The sequence below is a fragment of the Lipotes vexillifer genome, unplaced genomic scaffold (assembly GCF_000442215.2).
Source record: "Lipotes vexillifer unplaced genomic scaffold, Lipotes_vexillifer_v1.1 scaffold581, whole genome shotgun sequence".
Taxonomy (NCBI): Eukaryota; Metazoa; Chordata; class Mammalia; order Artiodactyla; family Lipotidae; genus Lipotes; species Lipotes vexillifer.
This window is the reverse complement of record NW_006788182.1, coordinates 102,803-116,539: the sequence shown is the minus strand read 5'-3', so window position 1 is coordinate 116,539 and position 13,737 is coordinate 102,803. Positions and strand designations below refer to the sequence as shown.

The 13,737-nt window shown below is 51.9% G+C and overlaps 1 protein-coding gene across 1 annotated transcript; it reads right to left on the bottom strand.

Moving 5' to 3' along the window:
* Positions 1–9,339: 9,339 nt before the first annotated feature.
* On the bottom strand, positions 9,340–12,467 carry SLAMF9 (SLAM family member 9). The gene is given in 7 exon segments (XM_007472052.1): positions 9,340–9,545; positions 9,951–10,167; positions 10,170–10,225; positions 11,634–11,900; positions 11,903–11,942; positions 11,944–11,978; positions 12,422–12,467. Coding segments are annotated over 7 exon segments (867 nt in total).
* Between the last annotated feature and the right edge of the window lie 1,270 nt (positions 12,468–13,737).

Sequence of the window (13,737 nt, the reverse complement as noted above, 5' to 3'; positions counted from 1 at the left end):
GTCATCTCCGCTTCAAGGAACTCCCTGTCTCCTCCCGAATCGCCACTCACCCACTTCTACCCTCTCTTCCCTGGAATTTCCCTCCCTCGAATTCGCTCGCCTCAGCCCACAGTACTCTTCTGGTACCCCGCCCCCAATTCCCTTCTCCCTCGCCTTCTCCGGACCCCTGGAACTTCTCCCTGCTTTTGGAACCCACCAACCCCACCCCCCACCCCCGGCACACTCATTACCTCCAGAACTCCTCCACTTCTCCAGGAGCACCCACCCATCCACCCACCCAGAATTCCACTTCACTCCCCAGAACTCCCCTAGTTCTGCTCCCCAAAGAATTCCACTTCTCTCCACAAGTCCCCCGCTTTTTCCTGCCCCCCATAACTACCGCATTGTTCTCCATCCCCCCGCGGGCACCCCGTTCCATTGCCCCCAGGGCGCTCCCGCCCTCACCTGCTTCGCACCGCTCCGCTCCACTCGTCCAGCTACACAATAGGGGGCGGACCCGCCTCCCAGCCTCGGATGCCCGGAGCGCCGCCCGTCGCCCTGGAGACCGCCAATCCCCCTCCCGCGGCGGCCAATTGGAGCGAGCAGAAGGCGAGGAGAGGCGGGCGCGACCCCCGAGCGGCCTGGGAGTTGTAGTTTCGAGAGAACAGGACTGGGTGGCACGTGGGCCCGGGTCGCCCCCTGGTGGAGCTCGATACAACGAATGGTGGAAAGGCCGGTTGGCCGCTTCCCGCCGCAAGCTTGAGGGGCTACGCCGGTCAGGTCCCGGGCTCCCGGCGTCGCAGGAGCCGGCCCTCAGCCGGCTCCTTGCACACCTCCCTTCCTGTTTAAGCCACCTTGGACCCTCTCCCCTCCCCTAACGGGCTTAACCGCAGAAGTGGCAGCTAGGGTTGAAATCTGAGCCTGGGGGCCGGAGCACCAAACGGGGAGCAGGACTCCCCGCCCTCCTCCCAGGGGACCCACCCCGCTCCTCTGATCTCCTCCCCCATCCCCATTCCCACCTCCACACATTTTTTTCTCTGGCTGGACTGGAAATACCTGTCTGCACTGGCGAGCTCCCAAATCTTGCCCAGCCGCCGCCCACAGTGTGCAGAGGGGAAGGCGGAGCTCCCAGCCTGAGGTTGCCAAGTTAGCGACCAGCACCAACCACTCAGAGAAACGGGCCCAGAGGGGAGAGACATCCTGGCACGGGAGACTGAGAGAGGAGGAATGAAATAAGTCATCACTTACTGAACCCCTACAGGGAGCCAGATCCTGGACTACATGCTTCATGACTCTTACGTAACCTGTACAGAAGCCCTCAGAAGTAGGTATGGCTCCGTTTGACTAATAAGAAAACCGAGGCTCCACGAGGTGTAGTCACCTGCCCAAGACTTCCTGTCTAGCACAGGGCAGAACTGGAATCAGACCCAGCTGGGGCTCCATCACACCCACCCCCTTGGAAACTTCAACAGCAGGCAAAAATACATCTTGCATGTCTGCCCCATAGAGCTTTCTACCTCCTCACCTTGGTGCCGCCTTGGGGATGCAGGGTCATGACACCTTCCCCACCATGCTTAAGCAGTCTTAAGTCTGTCCGGGTGCTGCCCTGGAAGCCTTCCCTAAAAGCACCACTCTGATCTCACCCCGGGCTGAAGTCCTGCCACTCCGAGTGCACCATTCCCAATTATGGCCTCAACACCAGGAGGGACCCAACAGGATAGGTCTAACCACGGCTCACACTGAACTGGGAGGGACATCGGTGAGCGGTACTGAAGAGATATCTTAGTTTTCTGCCCAGAAATTGACCCTGGGAAGCCTGGATGAAAATCAGGAATCCTAACCGCCAGACCACCAGGGGCTAGGGGCTAGAGACAAAGTTCCCTGACTCTTACCTCCATTGAAAGTAAGAATGTTTCAAGGAGGCAAAAACTGTAAAAACAGGTACAAAGTTTTTTTGGGTTTTTTTTTGCGGTATGCGGGCCTCTCACTGTTGTGGCCTTTCCCGTTGCGGAGCACAGGCTCCGGACGCGCAGGCTCAGCGGCCATGGCTCACGGATCCAGCCGCTCCACAGCATGTGGGATCTTCCCGGACCGGGGCATGAACCCACATCCCCTGCATCGGCAGGCGGACTCTCAACCACTACGCCACCAGGGAAGCCCGGTACAAAGTTTATTATTAGAGATGCAGCACAAGTGGGAGGGCACACAGAAAAATAGTTCATTTAAGACTGAAGCAAGGTAGAAATATACACCTGGAGAGAAAGGGTATGGGCGTCCTCTCTAATGAGGAGGAGTGCAGTAAAGAGGTGATTTAAATCACTTATACAGGACAGTCCTTCTGTGTCTTTGTTTACCTTTGGCCTATTGTCTCGTTTCTTTTTGCACACCTGACCAGTCCTAGGACCCTCCCCAACATGCGTGCACAACTTTTTGCTAAGATGGATCCCACCACAGAGGCCTGTGTGTGCACATCCACACTTATTATGGGGTGGTGCCCCCTCCATTTTTGACCTCCAAGGAGTCTTCCTGCGCATGTGCAGACAGGGAGGTTTCCCTTGACCTCAGGAGTGGGACCCTTATCTCTTTACTTCAGCAGAGCTCAGCTTCCGCCATTAACTTTGTCCTTGGAGTGTCTGGGTGAGAACAAAGCTTTGGTTTTACTCCACATGACAAACACCAGCTGTCCAGCCCAAGTGCCCATCTATCTCCTACCTCAAGACCGGTATCCCTGCCACATCCTCCCTTCCAGGTGGTCATCCAGCCCCATACATTCTGGGCCAGGAAGCACACTACCCCTTATAGTGACTCATTGGGGTTTTTTTTTTTTTTTTTTTTTTTTTGGCTGCACTGGGTCTTCGTTGATGCGCAGGCTTTCTCTAGTTGCGGCGAGCAGGGGCTACTCTTCCGTGCGGTGTGTGGGCTTCTCGTTGCGGTGTCTTCTCTTGTTGCAGAGCACGGGCTCTAGGCACGCAGGTTTCAGTAGTTGTGGCTCGCAGGCTCAGTAGTTGTGGCTCACGGGCTCTAGAGCACAGGCTCAGTATTTGTGGTGCACGGGCTTAGTTGCTCCACAGCATGTGGGATCTTCCCAGACTAGGGCTCGAACCCGTGTCCCCTGCATTGGCAGGTGGATTCTTAACCACTGCGCCACCAGGGAAGCCCCATCTTCAGGGACTTTGACTGCTGGAAAGTTATTCCAGGCGTAAACATCTGGGTGCTTTTTGCCACAGCCTGAGATGAAAATGGGGGGATGGGACGTGAGGGAGGAGGCAGGAGCAGTGGCCTGATCTCTCCCACAATCCCTCCAGCAAATTTTCTCAAAGTGGCTGCTTCCAATGTTACAGTGTAACAGATTTACCTAACAGTGCTGAGACTCTAATGAAAACATGTTGGTGGACACAGCATGAAAGCAAGGCCAGGCAGAATGCCTAGAAAGATGGTGGAAGAGCACAACCTCTTTTACATCTTGGCCTCTCACCAGCTAGTGGGAAAGATCTCCCTTCCCCATGTTAGAATCAGCTTCATCTCTGGTTCAAAGGTTTCATTTCTGCTGTCTCCAGTGTTTTCTTAAAGATAAGTTAAACTATTTTGGACATTAAAATAACTTTTTGTAAAATTGGGATTTAAAATGATTTTCAATTTTTTAAAGTTTATGATATGGTCATTTCTTTTTTCTGAAAGATTATTTTCTGTTTCATTATTACTGTCATTTTGCTCTGATTCAGATGCATCTTGTTGGCTTTTTGGTAAGAAAAGGAGCCTAACCCTAACTTGTTCCCTCACCATGCCAGGAGTGAAAGTCGGTAAAATTAGTCCCTGAGGCTCAAAACTAAAGATTTTCCTCTGGGCTGTCTTGGATCCGTAATCATCACCCTCTGGGATAGTGTATTCAATCTGCTAGGATTCTACCAAAGCTTCAGCCAGCCCACGTATTTTCAACTTGTTGACAAGAAGACCAGACAATGTTGCCAACTACAGGGACTTTGCTAACCACATGCTATGAGCACTGGTCCTGTCACCTGATCAGAAAAGAGGTATGGTTCCTCATCGATTGTCCTTTGGCTGTTGGCGTGCCTATCTCCTGACCCAACGAGACTCTAGCTCCATGAGTGTGTGGAGTTGGTCTTGTTCGTCCTTGAATTCCTCCCCAGCCCTTAGCCTATCAGAGGGGACCTGCCTACCTCTCCAGACTCATTTATCAGTTACCCCTTCATCACAGGGCAGCAGCATGTGGCCTCGTAGTCCCTAGAGTTCATGGTGCTCGTTCACTTATCAGTGGCTTCCCACTTATCTTCTGTCTGGCTAGAATGTCCTTCTCTCCCTTCCCTGAACTCACTGCTAATCACAGGTCAAAATTCTGTTTACCTCTTCCCTCCAGGACACCATCAATGACTCCTCCCACCACGCCCTCCACTTCACCCATAGCCCTTGTCACAGCTTGTTGTAATTATATCTTACACACCCCACAAAGAGTTCCTTGAGGGTAGACAGTGTCTTTTCCGCCTCTCCAGGGCTAGCCCAATGCCTGGCACTTCAATGCTCAAATATTATCCTCCTCCCCTCAGTTTGCTTTTCACCTATTTCAAAACAGCAAACTTTGCAAAAGGCAAAGTGCTGTCAGGTGATTATTACCCTGGCTTCCTGCAGAGGAAGAGGCCGGGGTCTCTCTGAGTTTATATTCCACCTTCTTGAGGGTCTGAGCCTTCCTCTCCCAGGTGCTCTGGACTGGTTGGGGACCTCAGCCTTTCTCTGCTCAGAGACTGGGTGTGAGAAGGTATTTTGCCAAATTCCAGGGAGGGCCCTGGGCCAGCCATACAGTGACATTCATTCCCTTATTGACTTCCTGTGCCAGACTCTGAAATATACAAGAAAAGACCTGCCCCCGTGTGTGCAAGATGGCTGTTGGCCTTTTCCACTCAGTCTCCAGAAAGGTATTAAAGGAATCGGAGGAGTTGGGTGCTGCAGGCTTGGTCCTAGAACTTCGTGCCTTTTTGGCCAAAGGGAGGCACAGAGAACCAGCCTCAGGCCAGGGACTGCCTTCCAGCAGGACAAGGACTCAGGCCTTCAGGGAGTAGAGTGGATCGGTTGCTATTCTTAGAAGCTCTTTGGGGACCGGTTTCCCAACCTCATCACGTCCTTCCCAAGCCCTACAGGGTTCCATCTCCTGCCCAAAAACCTAGACAGGAAGCCCCTGCTTACCTCCTGGTCCTGCTTCCTTTCCAGCCCTGGAGACCCTGACTCTTGGTTTCCACCATACCCCTGGCTGGAGTGTCCCAGTGGAGCCCCCCTCCTGGAGTGTCCCAGTGCCTGGTCCATGTGTCCTGTTTTCCCTAAAGCCATCCTTGGTCCCCGTGGTTCCCCAGTGCGTCCCACTGCCCCTTCACAGCCTCAGTGTTCCTTTTCTTGGGAAACACTTTGGAGGTCAGCATCTTTCTCCTCACTGAGAGGGGAAAGCCAGATGCAGAGAGATGTCCGGCATGGCTCAGTAGTTGTGGCTCACGGGCTCTAGAGCACAGGCTCAGTATTTGTGGTGCACGGGCTTAGTTGCTCCACAGCATGTGGGATCTTCCCAGACTAGGGCTCGAACCCGTGTCCCCTGCATTGGCAGGTGGATTCTTAACCACTGCGCCACCAGGGAAGCCCCATCTTCAGGGACTTTGACTGCTGGAAAGTTATTCCAGGCGTAAACATCTGGGTGCTTTTTGCCACAGCCTGAGATGAAAATGGGGGGATGGGACGTGAGGGAGGAGGCAGGAGCAGTGGCCTGATCTCTCCCACAATCCCTCCAGCAAATTTTCTCAAAGTGGCTGCTTCCAATGTTACAGTGTAACAGATTTACCTAACAGTGCTGAGACTCTAATGAAAACATGTTGGTGGACACAGCATGAAAGCAAGGCCAGGCAGAATGCCTAGAAAGATGGTGGAAGAGCACAACCTCTTTTACATCTTGGCCTCTCACCAGCTAGTGGGAAAGATCTCCCTTCCCCATGTTAGAATCAGCTTCATCTCTGGTTCAAAGGTTTCATTTCTGCTGTCTCCAGTGTTTTCTTAAAGATAAGTTAAACTATTTTGGACATTAAAATAACTTTTTGTAAAATTGGGATTTAAAATGATTTTCAATTTTTTAAAGTTTATGATATGGTCATTTCTTTTTTCTGAAAGATTATTTTCTGTTTCATTATTACTGTCATTTTGCTCTGATTCAGATGCATCTTGTTGGCTTTTTGGTAAGAAAAGGAGCCTAACCCTAACTTGTTCCCTCACCATGCCAGGAGTGAAAGTCGGTAAAATTAGTCCCTGAGGCTCAAAACTAAAGATTTTCCTCTGGGCTGTCTTGGATCCGTAATCATCACCCTCTGGGATAGTGTATTCAATCTGCTAGGATTCTACCAAAGCTTCAGCCAGCCCACGTATTTTCAACTTGTTGACAAGAAGACCAGACAATGTTGCCAACTACAGGGACTTTGCTAACCACATGCTATGAGCACTGGTCCTGTCACCTGATCAGAAAAGAGGTATGGTTCCTCATCGATTGTCCTTTGGCTGTTGGCGTGCCTATCTCCTGACCCAACGAGACTCTAGCTCCATGAGTGTGTGGAGTTGGTCTTGTTCGTCCTTGAATTCCTCCCCAGCCCTTAGCCTATCAGAGGGGACCTGCCTACCTCTCCAGACTCATTTATCAGTTACCCCTTCATCACAGGGCAGCAGCATGTGGCCTCGTAGTCCCTAGAGTTCATGGTGCTCGTTCACTTATCAGTGGCTTCCCACTTATCTTCTGTCTGGCTAGAATGTCCTTCTCTCCCTTCCCTGAACTCACTGCTAATCACAGGTCAAAATTCTGTTTACCTCTTCCCTCCAGGACACCATCAATGACTCCTCCCACCACGCCCTCCACTTCACCCATAGCCCTTGTCACAGCTTGTTGTAATTATATCTTACACACCCCACAAAGAGTTCCTTGAGGGTAGACAGTGTCTTTTCCGCCTCTCCAGGGCTAGCCCAATGCCTGGCACTTCAATGCTCAAATATTATCCTCCTCCCCTCAGTTTGCTTTTCACCTATTTCAAAACAGCAAACTTTGCAAAAGGCAAAGTGCTGTCAGGTGATTATTACCCTGGCTTCCTGCAGAGGAAGAGGCCGGGGTCTCTCTGAGTTTATATTCCACCTTCTTGAGGGTCTGAGCCTTCCTCTCCCAGGTGCTCTGGACTGGTTGGGGACCTCAGCCTTTCTCTGCTCAGAGACTGGGTGTGAGAAGGTATTTTGCCAAATTCCAGGGAGGGCCCTGGGCCAGCCATACAGTGACATTCATTCCCTTATTGACTTCCTGTGCCAGACTCTGAAATATACAAGAAAAGACCTGCCCCCGTGTGTGCAAGATGGCTGTTGGCCTTTTCCACTCAGTCTCCAGAAAGGTATTAAAGGAATCGGAGGAGTTGGGTGCTGCAGGCTTGGTCCTAGAACTTCGTGCCTTTTTGGCCAAAGGGAGGCACAGAGAACCAGCCTCAGGCCAGGGACTGCCTTCCAGCAGGACAAGGACTCAGGCCTTCAGGGAGTAGAGTGGATCGGTTGCTATTCTTAGAAGCTCTTTGGGGACCGGTTTCCCAACCTCATCACGTCCTTCCCAAGCCCTACAGGGTTCCATCTCCTGCCCAAAAACCTAGACAGGAAGCCCCTGCTTACCTCCTGGTCCTGCTTCCTTTCCAGCCCTGGAGACCCTGACTCTTGGTTTCCACCATACCCCTGGCTGGAGTGTCCCAGTGGAGCCCCCCTCCTGGAGTGTCCCAGTGCCTGGTCCATGTGTCCTGTTTTCCCTAAAGCCATCCTTGGTCCCCGTGGTTCCCCAGTGCGTCCCACTGCCCCTTCACAGCCTCAGTGTTCCTTTTCTTGGGAAACACTTTGGAGGTCAGCATCTTTCTCCTCACTGAGAGGGGAAAGCCAGATGCAGAGAGATGTCCGGCATGGCTTCTGCCACATGGCTCTGTCCCTACCCCTCAGACCCTCTTCTAAAATCCCCCGGGGTACCCTCCCGCCCCTGTGGGAGCCAAGGCATTCACTTAGCCCTGTCTCTGTAAGCATGCCAGTCAGCTGCACCAGTGCATGCCTCTCCTTCAAAGCGCATGTTCCTGGTGGAAAGGGACGGTGCCTCCATGGACATCTGCTGGGCAAAGTGTCCCAAGCCAGAGACCAGTGGCAGAGCACAACCCGTATCTCCTGAGATCTCACACAGTGATCTCCCTACCGTATCCTACACACCACCCTCCTCCAGGTCACTCACTCCCTAGGCATGTCCTGTGACTTGAGTGGCTTTCCATTCCCTCCCCAATTCACCCCCCTCCCCACCCTGCCACAGCAGCCACATTAAGTAACATCTACAAGATCTGATGTGGGGAGAATGACCAAGACTTAATCAGAGGGTGAGGAATTCAGAAGGATCACTGGGCTTGGGAAAGAGAAAGAACATATAAACTTAAAGGCCTTTGTAGGGGGGACAGGTAATGTATGTGTAGGGGGTGGGCATTAACCCAGGACAAGAGTCCAGAGAGAAGGTGTGAGGCCTGGAAATCTATGCAGAAGGGACAGACAGGACAGTAACACCAACCACAAACAGAGGTCAAGGGTTCAGACCTCTGCTATTAATCCGGCTGAGCTGCCATCTCTGTGGGGCAGGCACCAGAGCCCCAGAGAAGCTGGCACCAGGGAGATGACCGAAAGGTCAGAGTAGAAAGGTCAGACCCAGAGTAGGACTGCACTGGGGTGCTTCAGAGCGCCCGTGCCGGACAGCCGCTGGACTGGGGTGGGATGGGGTGGTTGGGAGTAGCTAAGTGAACTCATCTGCCAGGGCAGAAGGAGGGTGTGAGAGCAGAAAGATTGGCAGGAATAACATCACTCTTATGTAGCGCTCTCATTGCCTGAAATCTCCCATTCGGGAGTCACAGCTTCAATTAGGTTAAAAGGAATCTCCCACTTTTCTTTCTGAAGTGTAAATGTTACGTGTGTTGGTGGGGAATGGGTTAGGCATGAATAATAACATACCAACACTTCATTGTAAGCAGGTCTTTTAGACTCACTTTCCTTCCCAAAGGCAGGTGAGGGAAGCACGTGGGGTTGGAAGAGGGTAACTGGAATGGAAGAAATGCAGGAAAGCAGGTTTTGCCAGAGTCACCCAGTGAAGGACCAAACAGCTCCTCCCGAGTGAGGTCACCTAATTTGACTTTATTGCCAGACAGTCTTCCCTCGGGGAGCATGGCCCTTGGGACACCCACCCCTTGGCCCCCTGGGAAGAGATGAGTCTGGGAAGGAGAGGATGGTCTCCCTTGGGGCTGGGAAGAAACAGTGCTCAGGGCAGGGGGCCCCAGGGGCCCATCAGGCCAGGCTGGGGCCAGGCTTCCCCTCCTCTCTCAGTCTCATTCTGTTTCTCCTGAGTTTCTTCATTCTTGGCATTTTGCATCTTGTCTGGACTCGGATGAGCCAGAGCCCCACAGCAAGAATTACAAAAAGCAAGAGGATGAGCAATGCCTTGGCCAGGAGACAGAAGGAAGTGGAAGACTTCTCCAAAGGGTAGCCAATATCTGGGACAGAAGAAGGCAAGGAGAGAGGGGCTCACCAGAGGGAAGGTCTGGATTAGGGGGCAGACATCTACCCCAAATTCCGCACAGGGGGTCTCAAGTTCTCAGTCCGTTGATGTTCCTTGGCAAGTATCTCGGGAAATGTATATTCTATTCACAGAATTTCAGGGGCTGGGGTCTGGGGATTAATCTCAACCTAAGTAAGAGACTAGAAGGGACATTTGGAAGCTGGGAGGACTAGGAAGGAGCACAGGGAAAGTGGGGGGCCCCTCCCCAATCCAGGGGTCAAGTCTCCACGGGAGTAGTTAGGTCTAGATTCCATGTACTCTCCTGGGGAGAAGGGAGGGAGGGAGCGGGTAGACTTGAGGCTCTGTGGTCGCTCAGGGGCTGTCTCTGGGGCCCTGGTACCTGCACAGAAGGGCCCAGCAGGGATGAGATGAGAACTGACATCGCTGATGGGCTTGTTTGCCCTGCATGTGTAGGAGACGGCCTTTTCCCCGGGCCTCCAGGACGTGCTAAGGACAGAGCCTCCGTGGGCCGTGTCAGCGCCGCCCTCCCAGGATATCCAGCAGTAGGTCACATCCAGGTCTGCCTTCCCTATGGATCGTGTCAAGGACATATTACAGTACCTTCTTCCCCAGAGATCTCAAAGTTCACAGTCATGTGAGGCTGTGACAGCCATCCTAGATGAAGGAGAAACACAAAGACCCTCTAAGTAATCGGGGGTTGGGTCTGTTTACGTAAGCTCTTCAACACTGGGGTATGGATGCTGCCCACTGAGACCTGCTTCACTTAACAAACAAGCCAAACTAACAGCACCTAGCTACCATCAAACCTGTTGTTCCAGAGTCCCCAGGGCAGCTGCCAAGCAGACAGAGCTGCCTTTGGCAACATCTTACCTCCCCTTTATGACTTGCCTTCTCTCTCTTACCTTTGCACCCCACCTTCTTTCAAACTCTGTCCTGCCTCCTTGATCTTAGAAAATATTATCACCCCTCCCAGGGGCATTTATAGTTTAATCAGTGCCTCTGCAAGATTCAAGGTAGAAAATCAGTCAATGGACTTCCCTGGTGCCACAGTGGTTAAGAATCCACCTGCCAATGTAGCGGACACAGGTTCAATCCCTGGTCCGGGAAGATCCCACATGCCTCGGAGCAACTAAGGCCGGGAGTCACAACTACTGAGCCCGTGCACCACAACTACTGAAGTCCACACACCTAGAGCCCGAGCTCCGCAGCAAAAGAAGCCCCTACTCGCTGCAACTAGAAAAAGCCCACACGCAGCAATTAAGACCCAACGCAGCCAAAAATAAATTAATTAATTAATGAAAAAAGAAAAAGAAAATCAGTCAATGTCACAGGCACTAAGAGGAAATTTGGGTTCAGGTAGAGAGGAGACCCTGATTAGTAGCCCTCAAATCACACAGGCGGACAAAAGGCTCAAGAATGGAGGTGGGCATAGTGCCTGACCCTAGAATGCTCCTCCAGTGCTGGGGGAGTGGAGGCGGCCTCAGAGCTGTGAGCTCAGGGATCACGAGGCTGCCTGCCCTGGCCTTGGAGCACTGTCAGGGTGAGTGGGGCGGACCCGCCAGCAGCCACTCTGTGGAGTAGGGATCCAGCGAAGAGAGGTGGACTCATGTCATGTGCCTGGCTTTGTTCACTGTCCTGTCCTCTCATGACAACTTAATCACCCATGACCAGCCCTGGGTTCTGGGCTCACATGAAGGCTAGAATTGTAATAAATCTTTTTAACTTGAGGAGAAAAAAAAAAAAAAAAAGAATGGAGGTGGCATTCATGCCCAGGATGCAGAATCTCACTGGGAGAGAAAGGCTCCCTAGACGTCTGTAAACGAAACCCCTGACCCGTCTCACTGTGTTGGGCACATCCACAGGAACAGCCTCAGTCCAGGGTCTTGCTACTCCAGGTCACTTTACCTGCAGTGCAGATACTGGGGTCAGACACACTGGAGGCAGACTGCCTTCCCATCCCAGACCCTCAAGTCATAACCCCGAGTCCTAAGACCCCTGATCCTTTGTGTGAGAAGCTCAGGAGAGCCAGAAAAAGCAGCTTTATGGTTCCCAGTAAACTCACGGTACACACGAAGATGGTAGTGCTGCATGGTGGAGATCTGGGACGCCCTCAGTTTGACTTGAGCTTGGTAAGGCCCCGAGTTCTCCCAGCTCAGACTGCTGATGTGCAGGAAGTAGGTGGGCTCCAGGAAGCTCACTCAGCCCTCATAGCGAGGGTTGGTCACCATGATGGTAGCCAGATGTCCCTCTTCCCCTGGCATCACAGTGGCAAGGCTTATGTGGGAGGACCAGATGATGTTCTCAACCTCTTCATCCAATGGTATTTCCGAGGGAGGCTGATGGACTCCTGCAGGACCGCAACCACTTCCTCGGGATCCACACCATCTCCAGAGTCCCCTTCGGCTGCAGATAAAGAAAGAAAAGATGGAAACAACACAGCTGGTGTCTCTAGGCTGCTGAGACTGGCAGCAGGGCTGTGGTCTCAATCTCAGTTGAGTATTTTCTATGACCCACGCTCAACCTTGCCCTCCAGCTGGCCTCTTCTGGCTCTAGCTTTTTGCTGCACCTGACTTGAGCACCTACCAGGGCTTGTCTTCCATCTGTGCCCCACCCTCCAAATTTTCTCTTCTCCATTCGCTGTCCTTCCATATCCCCAGGAGGGATATGGGGCTGCTTCCCCTTCCATATCCCCAGGTTTCCTCATCTCTTGGTCCTGCAATGAAGCCACACCCTAGTCCAGAAGAGCTGAAGCATTTGGTCCCAAAGGTGGTGACTTGCTAGCCCAAGACCCAGCAGGAGAACAGAGGGGGAAAGAGATACTCCTGTCCTGGAGCTAGCAGTCTGTCTCGGCTTCCTGGAACAGCAAGAGGAGGAGCAGCCATGGAAGGGCTCCCATGTCAGCAGCCCCGTGTCCCGGTGTGCCCCAGGTGTGACTTGGTCAGCCCCAAAGGCTGTCAAGAAGACAAGCTGCCAGGATGCTGCTAGAGACAGACTGACCAACTGACAGTCCTGAGGAGACAGAAATGAGTCTCACCCTATGTAGCAGCCCTCTAACTTCTTCCATCTCACTAAGCCCCTCTGTGTCCAACTTGGGAAGAGTTCTCTCTCTGAGCCTGATTGGCAAGATGGCTTACCCACTGCCTCATGTTTCCTGTCCCTCAAACTCAACTGAAATCCCACTTCCTAAATGAAGCCTTCCTAGATCCCTACTCTCTGTACTCCCAGACTTCCCAGACACAGCACTTTCCCCAAGTTCTTTGAACACTTCCTATCCAGCCCTATCATTTGGCTTTCAGGATGCTCTGCCTCGGGTCTCCCTTAGCAGTTCCTATGTTTCTGTGATCATATGACCATAAAAACATCTTTATCTCCACAGCAGACTCTATCTTTTGGGACATCTCTGTATGTCCTACGGATGCTGGTCCCCATGGAGAAATGATATTTAAGCTGAGACCTCAAGGATGAGTAAGATCTGCTAAGTGAAGAAGAGAATGAAGGAGGTAATCCTTAAACTTCAATTTATACAATTATCAAACCTCAGGGGCTGGGTTTTTTGAAAAGGTACATCAGGTCTCAGTCTGAGTATGAAAACTTTTTAACATAAAATCATTTAAAAAATAATACTAAAGCAAGGAAGAAAAAAATCAGTTGAAGGTTTGAGCACATGAGTTAGGTTCTCTGAGAATCAGATACTGGAGTTAGGAGTGAAAGAGGTTTAGGACTTCCCTGGTGGTGCAGTGGTTAAGAACCCGCCTGCCAATGCAGGGGACATGGGTTTGAACCCTGGTCTGAGAAGATCCCACGTGCTGCAGAGCAACTAAGCCCATGTGCCCCAGCTACTGAGCCTGCACTCTAGAGCCTGTGAGCCACAACTACTGAGCCCACGTGCCACAACTACTGAAGCCCGCGCACCTAGACCCTGTGCTCCACAACAAAGAGAAGCCACCACAATGAGAAGCCTGCGCACCGCAACGAAGAGTAGCCCCCGCTCTCGCAACTAGAGAAAGCCCGCAGGCAGCAACAATGACCCAATGCAGTCCAAAAAAATTAATTAATTAATTAATTATTTTTAAAAAAGAAAGAGGTTTAATGTGTGTGGGGAGGGAGTGTGGGGGGTAAAGTCTGTAAAAGATAAAAGGGAAAGGAAGCAGAAAAGAGCAAGGAGA